This window comes from Aquarana catesbeiana, linkage group LG03 (genome assembly GCF_042186555.1).
Source record: "Aquarana catesbeiana isolate 2022-GZ linkage group LG03, ASM4218655v1, whole genome shotgun sequence".
In the NCBI taxonomy this organism is placed as follows: domain Eukaryota; kingdom Metazoa; phylum Chordata; class Amphibia; order Anura; family Ranidae; genus Aquarana; species Aquarana catesbeiana.
In genome coordinates, this window is record NC_133326.1 from 134,769,912 (window position 1) to 134,785,296 (window position 15,385).

The 15,385-nt window shown below is 45.0% G+C and overlaps 1 protein-coding gene across 1 annotated transcript in view; it reads left to right on the forward strand.

The window, feature by feature from the left end:
• SND1 (staphylococcal nuclease and tudor domain containing 1) overlaps positions 1-10,017 on the forward strand; it is a 957,459-nt gene extending 947,442 nt beyond the window's left edge. Inside the window, exon 24 of the mRNA XM_073619298.1 lies at positions 9,472-10,017. Coding sequence (XP_073475399.1) covers positions 9,472-9,537 — 66 coding nt within the window. The 3' untranslated portion in view covers positions 9,538-10,017. The remainder of the gene's footprint in view (positions 1-9,471) is intronic.
• The last annotated feature ends 5,368 nt before the right edge of the window (positions 10,018-15,385 follow it).

Here is a 15,385-nt window from a genome sequence, read left to right on the forward strand (position 1 = left end):
TGCTAAACTTAGGGTTACTGCTAATGGCCAGACCCAATTCTTTGAATTGGCAACCGAGGCGGCCTCCTGGTTGAACCGCAATGAGTAGAGTCTGCACCAAAGTCCAGCACCTGAGGAAAGGGAATGATAATCCAGGAGATGCCTGCTTTCCATATTCCTGTGCCTATGGGAGCTCCTGTCTTTTTCTACATGCCCACAATTCCCCGGGTCGGGATCCCTTACCAGTAGTGATGTAAAGCAAGAGTAGTACAACAGCACCTTACTTTTGTTACTACCTGCCAAATGTGTGCTCACTGTCTTGAATGCATAACTGTTGCAGCAGACCTTTTGTTTTTGATTTTGTTTTGGTACTTTTTGTTGATGCATTTTATTTCCCAAGGCGTCTCTGAGGACAGCACCTAAGAGATAGTGACTCCTCCCACTGGACCACAGGAAACGCCTCCTTCCTCCAGATCTTTAAAGGGAGGCACCTCCTTACCACACATCAGTTAATGTGTTTCCTTTAGCCCGGAGGGAACATCTTATGGGGGAGCCATGATCTCTTGGGTGGTCCTGAGAGACAGGGGTTCCTCACCTTTGTTTTTTCTCCTTTGTTTCAAGACCCCAGCCCTCCCGTTTACCAGCTTCTGCTGCAGTAACGGGCTCCTCTTTTCCCCTAGAGCTGCTGATGGTCCGTTGACCCTCTCCAGTCTGCCAGGGCTGCGCGTGCACCACTGCCATTTTACGGGGGCCAAGAAGTGTCTCGGCCATGCCGGAAGTGACGCTTCCTAAGAGCAGGTCACAGAGTCAACTTCTGGCGCTTGAGCATAGGGGAAGGAGGCAGGGCAGGAGCTGGCACCTATTTCCGCTTCCGGTCCAGTGCAATGGCACTATGGGAGTCTGGAAGTGGCGTGTGAAGCTACGAGTGGAGCGCTGCACACCCGCTATGGAGGATGTGGCGTCTGCAGCGGTGGGGACAGGCACAGGCACCAGCAAGGCTCAGGGTAGGGGGCAGTTGATCTGCCCGTTCCATTACTTGGGGGTCCGGTCTTCCTTTTCACTCCCAACAGGTCACTTTTTTGTTTTTTCCTTTTTTGATTCCTCTCTCAAGCCAAAAGTTCTGACCCAGGCAAAGGGAGATGCCCCTGATGCAAAGCTAAAATGGGAGAGAATTGGAGGAAAGCCCTATGCAGCACTTGCATTGCTTCTTTAACCAAAGTAGAATCTGCTTCCGTCTGTGATGACTTGGTTACCTCAGTAGAAAAGGAACTTTATGCCACGATTCAGTCATTCTGTGACTCATTGGTCAATCCAGCTGCTAGCCAGCCCTCTACATCTGAGTCTTCCCAGGGTTCACTTTCTGTCCCGGTATTATGGACTCTATCGGAAGGTCCTTCCACCAGGGAAAAACTACCCTCCGCTCCTTCCAATGATGGTTCGGAAGAGGAGGAGAGTGAAGGGGCATAAATGGCCCCCTCCAAGGTTAAACTATCCCTGGAAGAGGTTGATGGGCTTCTTGGTGCCATACAAGTTACCCTTGGCCTAAGCGAAGGAAAAAAAGGAGCGAACACTGCATGACCATATGTATGCGGGTCTAAGTGAGCCTAAGGGGTGAACATTTCCGGTACATTCTGTCATTTCGGATTCCATAAAGAAAGAATGGCAAGAACTGGAGAAAAAAAACCTTTTTCTCAAGGGCCCACAACAGATGCATTCCTTTTGAGGAAGACCCATCTGCGGTATGGAATAAGGTCCCCAAGCTAGACACTGCCTTCTCCCATGTCTCTAGGCCCACCGACCTAGCCTTTGAAGACACAGGGATCCTAAGGGATCTGATGGATAAACAAATGGATCTTTTGCTCAAGAGATCTTGGCAATCGATCATGAGCACTTTAAAACCAGCCATGGCTATGACATGCGTAGCTAGAAACCTATAATATTGGGTTAAACAGCTAAAAGCTCACGTGTTAGCAGATTCACCCAAGCAGGAGATATTAGATTCCATCACTACCTTGTCCTCCTCGGTAGCATATATTTCGGACATATCAGCTGAAGCAATTAGAATGTCGGCCAGATCAGCGGCCTTTACAAATTTGGCAAGAAGAGCATTGTGGCTAAAGGCTTGCGATGCTGCATCAAAGATTAAGGTCTGTGGGATTCCCTTTTCGGGTGACCACCTCGTTGGTCCTGATCTAGATACCATCCTAGACAGGGCAGCCAATAAGAAGTGCTTTCCGGTAAAGAAGAAGAAACAACCCCAAAAACGCCTTTTTTTTTTTTTTTACCTCAAAGAGCTCAGGAGCAGAACAAGAAGTCCCAGAGGAAGAGGAAATATTGGTCCGCAAAAACAGCTAAAGTCAAGGGCAGTCCTTTTTCATCCTCCTGCTCAAGCTGAAAAATCACAATGACTCTAGCCTGCGGGTGGGTGTAAGGCTGCAAAGTTTCCTTCCGCAGTGGTCAGCCATAACATCTAATCAGTTCATCCTGACAACTCTTTCTCAGGGCTACACAATAGAATTTACGGAATCTCCCCCAAGAAGATTTCTTGTGACAAATACCCGAAAGGATCCAGTAAAAGCCCTGGCCATGAAGTCCATGTTAAAGGAGCTGATGCAGCAGGGTGTAGTAGTCCGAGCGGCAACAGTGATTTTATTCTCACATTTTCTTGGTAAAAGACAAACAGGAAAATTCCGATTAATCCTCAACCTAAAACTTCGGAACAAGTCCGTCAGGTTAAGAAGGTTCAAGATGGACTCTATTTTCTCAGTCAGAAATCTACTGACCCCAGAATGTTACATGGCGTCAATAGACTTAAGGGATGCATACCTGCATGTCCCATTTTCACCCCAGTCCCAGAGGTATCTCAGGTTGGCAGTAAAGATGGAAGGCGTGATTCATCATCTACAGTTCAAGGCCTCAGCGTTCGTTCTGTCATCCGCGCTACGGATCTTTACCAAGGTGGAAGCACTAGCTCCGCTTCGTCTTCAGGAAATCACAGTAATTTCCTATTTGGATGACCCTCTATTCTTCACTCCCTCAAGGGAGAGGTTACAAAACAACTTGGTCAGGGCATGCAACTATCTGTAATCTCTAGGATGGATTCTGAACCTCCAGAAGTCGTCCCTAGATCCATCACAGGAAGTTTGGTTTCTGGGCTATCAGATCAATTCGATAGAACAGAAGATTTTTCTTCTGCAAGAAAAAAAGGACAAGATTCAGTGCACAGTGTTGATGCTGCAGGCCAACAAGGCGATAACGATAAGGCATATAATGTCGGAATTATGGGTTCTGACCTTGACGATGACGGCTATTCAGTGGGTGAGACTACACTTCAGGAGTTTACAAGTCTTCCTACTGAAGTCATGGGCTCACAGCTTAAGATCGCTGGACACGGAGGTGAAGATTACAGCCAAAGTAAAGAGGTCACTATGGTGGTAGAGGAATTGGGAGATCCTATCAAAGGGTCTGGTTTGGGCCTTCCCAGTTGAAAGGAGACTGACAACAGACAACAGCTCCTGGGGATGGGGGCCCCACTTAATTGAAAATTTTGCCCAAGCAAGCTGGGCCAAGCAGGAGGTGATAAGGTCCTCAAATTGGAGAGAGTTAAATGCCGATCGCTTTAACTCTAGTGATATTCGCTCAGGATCTCCAGTATTGCCATGTTCAAGTGTTCACAGACAATGTCGCAGCTGTGGCTTATCTAAACGGACAAGGGGGCACAAGAAGCAAGTCCTTACAAGCACTGGCAACAGAGATTCTTCTATGGGAAGAGAAGCCTTTTCTGTCCTTGTCGGCAATCCACCTAAAGGGGACCCTGGACAGAGTGGGGGATGTCCTAAGCAGGTACCCCATTCAGGAAGCAGAGTGGTCTCTGAATCCGTAGGTCTTTGTGATAATTTCCAGTATGTGGGAAAAGCCAGAGGTGGACCTGTTCGCCTCAAAGGAGAATGCTCCGGTTCCTCAGTTTATTTCTCTGAACAATCTTGATGGGTCACTAGGGACAGATGTCCTGGCGCATCATCAAGATTTCACCTCTGTTATGCTTTCCACCCATTCCAGTTAATTCCACTGCTGTTAAAGAAGATCAAACGGGAGGGGGTACCAGTCATTCTAATTACTCCCTTTTGGCCAGAGGGCCTGGTTCTCAACTGTTCTGGGTATGACGACCAGGCCTTGTTGGCATCTACCGCTCAGGCAAGATTTGCTAACCCAAGGTCAAGTAAATCACCCAGATGTGCCCAGGCTGTCCCTTTCAGCATGATATCTGAGTAGCAGCTCCTAAAGTGTAAGGGGTTTTCGGACCATCTGGTTACAACGTTGCTATCAAGTAGAAAAGAGGTAACCAGAACCATCTATACTAAAGTCTGGAAAGTCACTCATATGGTGCATGTCATCTACCCAAGACCCAAAGAAACTTGTATCCATCTTGGAGTTTTTGCAGGAGGGGTCAGATAAGGGACTAGCAGTCAGTACCTTAAAAGTACAGGTGCTGTGCTAGCGGTCTTCTTAGAAAAATCTGTGGCCTCTGAACCTCTGGTAGTTAGATTTTTAAAGGCTCTTACAAGATCAAAGCCAGCACCGATCAAAAATTTTCCAAAGTGGGACTTGTTGGTAGTCCTGCAATCTCTAGCAGGGAGCCCGTTTGAACCTCTGGAAGAAACGTCACTCAGATGTCTCACTCTTAAAGCTATTTTCCTGATCGCCATTACATCAGCACGCAGGATCAGCGAGCTACATGCTCTGTCATGTCAATTATGGAACCTTACCTATAACTGTTTCTGGATAAAGTTATCCTTGGGATTTACCCAAAATTCTTACCTAATGTAGCTTCAATGCATAATCATTCACAAGATATTGTTCTCCCAACCTTCTGTGCTAACCCATCAGTGGAGAAGGAAATTTTTTTTCATATGTTGGCTGTCAAAACAATTTTGTTACATTACCTAGATAGAACAAAGGACTTTAGACAGTCAGGCTCGTTATTTGTCCTTTTTTCGGGCAACAGGAAAGGTTGCCAGGCTTCTAAAGGATCAATAGCCAGATGGCTGAAATTATCCATCCTGAAAGCTTACTCGCATGCAGGTTTGTCCCTGCCAGTTGGAATTTGTGCACATTCAACCAGAGCGCTTGCAGCCACTTGGACAGAAAGAGCTGGTGGCAATGTAGTCATGTTTTCGCACATTTGTTCGACATTACAGGCTTCCTTACTCCCTGTACCACAGCTAGTGATCTTGCATTCAGTCCATGATGCGCTATTCAGTTTGTGACTTTAGTGTTGACCTTTCTCAGGAATTTCTGTCCACATGTGCTCTATTTACACATTCCTTTTTATGGCTCCGCAACCTGCTCAGACTCCAATTGGCTATGTACCTTACACCCGGGCTGCTTGGCACCCACAGGAGATGTAGTGGTCTGTAGACAGCCCTGTGGCTGTATATCAGTTCTCTCCTTTCATGTATTCCACAATGTTGCCTAAATGTTGTTACCTATAATATTATGGAATGTTAGGGGCTTGAATAGACCTCTAAAGCACACTATGATCTCCACATGCCTCCAGAAGTTCCACCCAGCTGTAGTAAGTTTGCAAGAAACTCACCTGACTCTGGAGACAGCACGGCGCTTACACTACTCCTAGGTGTGCAAAGGGTATCATTCCACTGACACCTCATACTCTCAGGGTGTCAGTGTTCTGGTACACAAATCTTTGATATTCCAGGAATTTGCCTCTCAGGTGGACTTAGAGGGCCAGTTTGTGTTTACTGTAAACTTTACAACTTTACTTGGCTTTTGTGTTGGCTTGTGTGTGTGTGTATGTATGTATGTGTGTATATATATATATATATATATATATATATTCTCCCGCCCCCAATTAAACCACCTGAAGGGATCTAGGGGTACGGTTCTGGGTAGATTTCTGTCGGAGGTTTGCCTGTTGGACCTGTGGTTCTTTAAATTTTATACAACTAAACTTCTCATTTTTTATCTCGCATAGACATCTGTGTGGGCAATGCTCTTATTCTCGGTTGGTAATATGTTACGAGCGGTCCAGGCTCCGTCCGCCCACCTGGCTGGGTCACTCATTCACAGTGTTCTGCGACTGGGAAAACTACAAGGTCTGGCAGCCTTTGCGTCTGTCAGCTTGTAGTTTTCAATGAACTACCATGGTGCTGTGGTAGTTCATTCTCTCTTCCTGTCAGATTGCCCGTACACACAATGTACACACACAACCCGAGATAAATAATTTCTGTAATAAATATGCACACACTTAAACGAATACTTTGTTGAAGCACCTTTTGATTTTATGATGGCATTCAGTCTATTGGGATAGGAGTCTATCAGCATGGCAGAACACTCCAAATCTGTCAGATTTTAAGGACATCTCCTGTGAACAGCCCTCTTCATTTCGCCCCACACATTTCCAATTGGATTCAGGTCCAGGCTCTGGCAAAACTTTGATCTTTTGGTGAAGTCATTTCACTTAAGTCCATTCACCTTGACTAAAGCCCCAGTTCCACTTAAAGAAAAACAGACCCAAAGCATAATGCTGCCACCACCATGCTTCATTGTGGGTATGGTGGGCATTATGGTCAAAAATGGACTTTAGGACCATAACACATTTTCCCACATGCTCTTAGACAATGTAGGTTTTTGCAAAATGTAGCTAGGCTTGGATGTTTTTCTTAGTAAGAAAAGGCTTCTGTCTTGCCACTCTACCCCACAGCCCAGCCATATAAAGAATACAGGATATTTTTGTGACATGTGGCACACAACCAGTACAACCAGAATTTCTTGTAGCTCCCTTTTAAAAGAGAAGTGCAGGAATGTAAAAAATAAACAAACATACATACTCACCTAGGTGGATGCAGCATCGGTCTAATGCATCCTTGACTTTCCACCCCTACAAAGACCACCGATCGCTCAGTTCTCGGTTTTCTTTGAGCCAAGAGATGGTGACTGTTTGTTGGAGTGCCAGGCTATGGACAGTGTGGGAGCGGCTGGCTCAGTTTCCCAGCAGTGCGCACTTTAACGTCAGGATCCCTGAACCGACTAAGTGACATTAGAGGACAGCAGATTTTAGCCCGCTGTCATCTGAAGCTGGGTCACAGGAGTGCAGAACTAATTGCACTCCTGTGAGCCACAGGAGAAGTAGGGCCAAAAGAGCTTTGGCCCTGCTTCGCCTTTTTATTTTTGCTGTAGGCCTCATGGGAGCCTCCCAGGCCATAAAAATTGATTCACCTAAAGAACCTAAAAAAGATCCAAGTTTTGGAATGGCCCAGCCTTGAATCCAATTTAAAATTGCTGTAAAAAAATCAAAAGGTACTTCAACAAAATATTAGTTTAAAGTGGTTGTAAAGGCTAGACGTTTTTCCCTTAGTGCATTCCCTGCTCTAAGGTAAAAAAAAAAGTTGCAGTACCAATTTCACCGCCTCACTGCCTAAGTCCTCACTCAATCCAGTGCTGTGCCCCCTGTATCTGCTTTCTCCTCTCTCCCTGCATTCACAGGACAGAGAGCTCCTTTATCTTCTGCTGCTCTCAATTAAATCCTGTGGGCAGGGGGTGGGGCCAAGCTAAGCTATGTGTGTGTCAATGGATGCACACAGCCCAGCTTGGGATCGAGCCCGCATGCATGGCCCCGTGGGAACCGGCTTCCTATGGTGGCATACGTAGAAGAGGAGGAGCCAAGAGTGGTGGTGGGGGGATGCAGAAGAGGAAGTTCTGGGCCGCTCTGTGCATTATTATTGCACAGAGCAGGCAAGTATACCATGTTTTTGAAAGAAAAAAATTATTTTACAACAGTTTTTAACCACTTGCCGCCCGCCATATAGCAAAATGACAAAGTGGTTTCAATATCATATGACATCACCAGGATATCAAGCCGCTGCGCGCCCCCGGGGGCACGCATCGCGGCGATCGTTGTTGCAATGTGTCAGTCTGACACATCGCAACACCGATCTAGATAAAGAGTCTCTGACGGAAACTTTTTACCACGTCCATGTCCAATCACGGCTGATCACAGTGTAAACACTTTCTATAAACAGGAAGAGCTATTGATCGGCTTTTCCTCACTCGCGTCTGTCAGACGCGACTAGAGGAGAGCCGTTCGGCTGCTCCTCTGACGGGGAGGGGTCTGTGCTGATTATCAGCGCAGCCCCCCCGAGGATGCCCACACTGGACTACCAGGGATGTCACTACCATGGATGCCAATCAGTGCCTACAATGGGCATCTCTGATTGGCAGGCATTATTGTTTGGCACTGATGGTATGGATGGATGCCAATTAATTAGTGTACATCAGTGCCCATCTGTGCCGCCTCTCAGTGCTTGTCTGTGCCGCCTCTCAGTGCCGCCTCTCAGTGCCCGTCTGTGCCGCCTCTCAGTGCCCATCATCAGTGCCACCTCTCGGTGCCCATCATCAGTGCCACCTCTCGGTGCCCATCATCAGTGCCACCTCTCGGTGCCCATCATCAGTGCCACCTCTCGGTGCCCATCATCAGTGCCACCTCTCGGTGCCCATCATCAGTGCCACCTCTCGGTGCCCATCATCAGTGCCACCTCATCGGTGCCCATCAGTGCTGCCCCATCAGTGAAGGAGAAAACTTATTTACAAAGTTTGTAAGGGAAACAAAAATTTTTTTTTTTTTTTTTTTTTTTTTTTTCAAAATGTTTGTTCTTTTTTTTTTTATTTAGCAGAAAATAAAAATCCCAGAGGTGATCAAATACCACCAAAAGAAAGCTCTACTTGTGGGAACAAAATGATAAAAATTTTGTTTGGGTACAGTGTTGTATGACCGCGCAATTGTCATTCAAAGTGCGACAGCGCTGAAAGCTGAAAATTGGTCTGGGCAAGAAGCTGTATAAGTGTCCTGTATTGAAGTGGTTAAGGGTTTGATAATTTACTGTATGCAACCACATAATTGTAAGCTTTTTATTTTTTCCCTCCTTGAAGATTACATTATTTTTTTTAATTGAATTGCAGTTATTATAGGTCACATTTAGGCCCCTTTCACACAAGTAGTCTGATCTGATTCGCATGTCTCCATTCTTCTCTATGGAGCGGCGGATGTAAACAGACTTATGTCTCTTTACACCCACCTACCTCCAATCTGATCCAGCAAAAACACATGGAAGGGTATCCGTTCCTCTTCAGCTGATCAGATCGGAGGATCGTCAGGTGTAAACAGACAGCTGGTCCATTTACATCCGACTGCACCTAAAGCAGAGCGTGCTGTGTCTGTGTCCGCTCTGCATTAGGAGAGCAGACATGGACTTGTCATCCGTAGAGCAAGGGATCAGTGGACAGGTCCCCTGCTGAGAAAAACAGATTGGACCCATGTAAAAGGGGCCTAAGAATGGAAAAAGTATAAAGTGATTTATCTCGGTCTGATTTTTTTTTTTTTTTTTTTACATCTCAAAAAACTGGCGATGTGTAGACTTTTATATCGGCTGTGTGTGTATATGTGTGTATTTCATCTTCTTTTTTTTTTTCTTTAAGCTGAACCTCTGGCGCTATGGTGATTTCAGAGCTGATGATGCAGATGAATTTGGATACAATCGCTAGAAAAATGCCATTCCAAAGATGACCGAAGCCCACCCTGTTCTCTGCTGCCATCCAGATTTTTGCTGCTTGCTTTCCATCTTGCACATCATCCCCATATCAAATCACTCCTCTAATCTAAGAGGAGAGTTTCCAGCCAACACCACCATATACACTGGAGGGAGCTTACAGGGTTAAACCTGGACAAACATTTGTATCATGCAGATTTCCAGAAAAATCAGTTTGTACATCAACTGCTAATTTTTACATTGTTTTTTTTTTTCTTTTTTTAAAATGCAAAATACATATATACGCGGGCTGATATTTAGTTTTGTACTTTCCAGTAATTCAGTCCTGAGTCCTGAAATCAGATCCTAACGGTTGATTGTCAAAGTTTTATCTGTCCTTTTCCAATAGTATTTTTCCCTCCTTTATCCAACGTCCAGGGTCATATGTTTTGTCTTGTGTATTTAATGGCTCAATAAAGTACATCGTATTAAATTCTTTATGTTGTAAATTGTGAATTATTGTGATGTAAGGACTTTAGTTAATGGAACCCCACCTAATTAAAGCATGTACAGATCACTCTGGGATCCAAACAGATAAAAAAAAAATCTTAAGTACCCGTCAGGACACAACTTTGACTCCTTTACCTGGAGAACAAGTATGTGCATATGATTAGTCAGGACACTTGATTCTAGTGTCGTCCCCCCCAAAAAAAAAATTATATACATACAATCTTGATCCTTTTGATTCTTTTTTATTTTATTTTTATTTATTTATTTTTTTATACATACAGTGCAGTAAAGCATCTGACTGGTGTGGTGGCAATCATGTATACTGACCAGTTTGACTGCCAAAGATGTGTATCACAGGTCGTGACAGTCCCTCTGCTAGACAGCCAGTGATGCGTAGTACATGTCATGGCAGTCAAATGGGTTAAAAAAAAAAAAGTTGTTGAAATGTGCTTATTTGGCTCTCTGTAGCAAGGCAGCTGTTCAAACAACACAGATTGTGAATGAGGCAGGTTTTACACCTTTGTGTTGTGCCAAGATGCTTTACCACTGCACTCTACAGCTGCACAATTAATCGTTAAGAATCTAAATCGCAATCTTTTTCCCTTCCCGAACTTCAAAACAGCATGTCACGATCTTTCTAACAAGTGCAGAGAGTTCTCACAGCTGAAAAAAAAAAATCCAGGAAGCCTGCCAAGTTTTATTACAACAAGTGAATAAGTAGAAACAAAGTATCTTTTCGTTCTTTTATCGGAGTGTAGATGAGGGAAGTTTAACCATTTAAAGACCAAACCTTTTCTGATATTTGTTGCTTACAAGTAAAAATCATTATTTTCTGCTAGAAAATTACTTGGAGCACTCATGAGATATATATATAATTTTTTTTTTTTTTTTTTAGCAGTCTCGTTTTTTTATGTCACGCCGTATTTGCGCAGCGGTTTTTCAAACGCAATTTTTTTTAAAAAAATACACTTTAATGAAAAAAAAAAAACTAAACAGTAAAGTTAGCCCAATTTTTTTTGTATCATGTGAAAGAAGATGTTACACCGCAGGGTTCGTGATCTTTAGTCTAAGCAAAAAAATTGTGATTCTCATTTTAGCCAGAATCGTGCAGCTCTACTGAACGCACACGTTAGTATGTTGGGATGTTATTCAAAATGAGCGGCACTGCAACGAACAAAGGCAATGGACCTATGTTGCAGCACAAAACAAGTTTAATCCACTACTAGTGTGTTGATATGCTGTGCCAGGAAAAAAGTCAGCATGCACACCTTGTTGCCTTGCAGTGCCACTCAATTTGAACAACACCCCAACACGCTAAGTCAATGGGCCTTTGTTGCAGTGCACCACAACACAAGTTTATTGCACTACTAGTGTGTTGTGATGTACTGAGTCAAGGGGAAAAAAGCCAAGTACAGTTATTGATGGGATGCATTGACAGCCAAGGAGGGAGCGGGAGGGTGTTGTAGGAGTCCACCAGCATCCTAACAACTAGTGACCCAGGGCTGATCTTGGACAGTGGGCAGAGCTTAATTAGGATGCTGAGAGACTAGTTCTCCATCAGGTTTGCCTGTGTTGTAAATGAAAGTGGACATCGGTGGGCCAGTTCCGTATCTGCTACACAGCCAGCTTGCAGATATGAAATAAGTCAACTTCAATCCATTGTCAATCCAAAAGGCAGGCAAAGCTGCTGGAGAACTAGTTATGTTCTTAATGTTCTCTATCCGATCTGCTTTTACTTGTGATTGGCAGCAAATGTCAGTAGGCAGATTCCATAGCCATTATTGAGCTATCGAACGGCTATGGCATCAGCTTACTGCTGTCATTCACAAGAGAGGCAGACCTGACGGGGAACAAATCTCCTTTTCCATTAGACTATGCCCACATCACAACAAAACTCTTTGGCCAATGTACCGGTTTGTGTGACAGGTGCACTAGCTGAACAGGGGAGGCTCAGTAATCCTAAGCCTCAGTGCCTACAACAAATTAATGTACCTGCTCCTGGCAGATATGTGAATCTGTAACACACACCAACAATTTTGGTGTGGAGGTGCAGCAGCATTCTAAAGACAAGTAGGTTTTTGGCTTATAACCACATGCAAACTTAGAATGCAACAATGTATGGTCTGACAACAGTCAGTTACCGACCAGAAAACCTGTGTTTGATACTTGGGGACTTTTCTCTTTCGTTTGACGGACACAGCACCATAATCTTGACCTTAGGGTTATATCGTCACCTTTAGGAGAGGACTAGGCAGAACATAGAAAAAAAAAAAACAAGCACAGTACCGCCCAGGGGGCGTTCCTACTGGCTATAACCCCTCACTCTGCTCCCAGCAGCTCAGTTTTTTTCTGCCTAGTCTAGAAGGACCTGGCTCCCTGTGGGGACCAGTGGTTCTTTGAAGATTTTTGCTTTTTTTCTTCCTGTGATCTGCAATCAACAGCCGGGCTGGGAGACTGGATGGATAAATATAGATCCTGGTAGTCTCCCCAGCCTGGCCATCGAGTGTGCGCAGACCTTAGCTCCGCTCTGGGTCGGCTGTGACAGGCCCCATACTGATCCGGGGTGGCCGGCGAGCTTTATGCTCCGGGGTACACATATGACGGGGCTACTGCTGTCTGAGTCAGTGTTGCAATGGCCGACAGCCACTCCGTACTAGGCGGGAGATGGATCTGTCCGTGGAGTCTATCCAGCAGTCCCTGCAAGAGGGGTAAGTATGGCTCCACTTGTCTAGGCAGGCTGGAGCAGCTGGGCACTCCCTGGGGGGGTTCTTGCTCTCCCTTTCCTCTTTCCCTGCCTCTTTCCCTCCTCTCCTTTCGAGGAGCGCTGCGTAGCTGGGTGTGTAGGGGGTGTGTGACACCTGGCCCGGGGGTCCTCTGGGTGCCTGGCAGCAGGGTGCTGCCATTTTTTTCTCCCCTCGTTTGAGCTGCCATGCAGGGGGAATGGTTGCAGCGGGAACCGCGGCCTTTTTCCCAGAGCCGTGACCATTTTCCTGTAGCTGTAGCCATTTACTTGGAGCGTGGCCATTTTCCCGGCGGTTTCATACACTTTTGTATGAGGCGGCCATTTTCTTGTAGCCAAGGGGAATGTTTTCTGTTGGTTCTCTAGCGCTGGGCGGCTGTTTAAGCCAGTACAGCGCAAAACTGACATGGAACGCCTTGTGGTTTGGACGCCTGCAGAGGGGAGGACGGCACAGCACAACACCTTGGTCAGGGTGGTGAATCCTGCGGGGTTGGTGCACGGCCCTCAGTCTGTGGCAGCTAGGAGGGTAGGCATTTGTTTGTCTCTTGCCTTAGGTCCCGGGTGGTGGCAGGCGAGAGTGGGTCAGACATACAAGAACATATTTGGGGGGCACACCATACAATGCATTTAAATTCAAGATGGTGCTGCTATAAGACCTACAAACAGTACAAAATATTTTACAGCGCACACATACAAGAATGACATTTCCTGCAGGGCTAGTTAAAAACACCTGAACATATTCAAAAATACGTGGGTTTGGTCACACTATATGGTCATATAGTGCTAAGCCCACTTACTGCGACAAAGTACCCCGAATTAGTGGGTCCTACACTAGTAATAGAATGGAAGATCCTTTGTCTCAACCATGGGAGCTGAACTCCTCTATGTGGGAGAACTGAAAGGGATACATCCTAATCACTGGTGGCCACTAAATAGGAGGTAATGAGGAGGGGGAGGGGTGCTCCAGCCCAAAAACCTGGTCAGGGCCTATTACAACATACAAGAACATATTTGGGGGGCACACCATACAATGCATTTAAATTCAAGATGGTGCTGCTATAAGACCTACAAACAGTACAAAATATTTTACAGCGCACACATACAAGAATGACATTTCCTGCAGGGCTAGTTAAAAACACCTGAACATATTCAAAAAAATACGGGGGTTTGGTCACACTATATGGTCATATAGTGCTAAGCCCACTTACTGTGACAAAGTACCCCGAATTACCCACTAATTCGGGGGAACTTTGTCGCAGTAAGTGGGCTTATACTCCACCCTGCTTTACCGTCGGCTTTAACGGCATGGCTGTTAACCACTTGAGCCCCGGACCATTATGCTGCCTAAGGACCAGAGGTCTTTTTCCAATTTGGCACTGCGTCGCTTTAACTGCTAATTGCGCGGTCATGCAATGCTGTACCCAAACGAAATTTGCGTCCTTTTCTTCCCACAAATAGAGCTTTCTTTTGATGGTATTTGATCACCTCTGCGGTTTTTATTTTTTGCGCTATAAACGGAAAAAGACCGAAAATTTTGAAAAAAAATGATATTTTCTACTTTTTGTTATAAAAAAAATCCAATAAACTCAATTTTAGTCATACATTTAGGCCAAAATGTATTCGGCCACATGTCTTTGGTAAAAAAAAATGTCAATAAGCGTATATTTATTGGTTTGCGCAAAAGTTATAGTGTCTACAAACTAGGGTACATTTTCTGGAATTTACACAACTTTTAGTTTATGACTGCCTTTGTCATTTCTTGAGGTGCTAAAATGGCAGGGCAGTACAAAACCCCCCCCCCAAATGACCCCATTTTGGAAAGTAGACACCCCAAGGAAATTGCTGAGAGGCATGTTGAACCCATTGAATATTTATTTTTTTTGTCCCAAGTGATTGAATAATGACAAAAAAAAAAAAAAAATATTTACAAAAAGTTGTCACTAAATGATATATTGCTCACACAAGCCATGGGCCTATGTGAAATTGCACCCCAAAATACATTCAGCTGCTTCTCCTGAGTACGGGGATACCACATGTGTGGGACTTTTTGGGAGCCTAGCCGCGTACGGGACCCCGAAAACCAATCACCGCCTTCAGGATTTCTAAGGGTGTAAATTTTTGATTTCACTCTTCACTGCCTATCACAGTTTCGGAGGCCATGGAATGCCCAGGTGGCACAAACCCCCCCCAAATGACCCCATTTTGGAAAGTAGACACCCCAAGCTATTTGCTGAGAGGCATATTGAGTCCATGGAATATTTTATATTTTGACACAAGTTGCGGGAAAGTGACACATTTTTTTTTTTTTTTTTGCACAAAGTTGTCACTAAATGATATATTGCTCACACAGGCCATGGGCATATGTGGAATTGCACCCCAAAATACATTTAGCTGCTTCTCCTGAGTATGGTGATACCACATGTGTGGGACTTTTTGGGAGCCTAGCCGCGTACGGGGCCCCGAAAACCAATCACCGCCTTCAGCGTTTTTAAGGGCGTGAATTTTTGATTTTACTCTTCACTGCCTATCACCGTTTCGGAGGCCATGGAATGCCCAGGTGGCACAAAACCCCCCCAAATGACCCCATTTTGGAAATTAGACACCCCAAGCTATT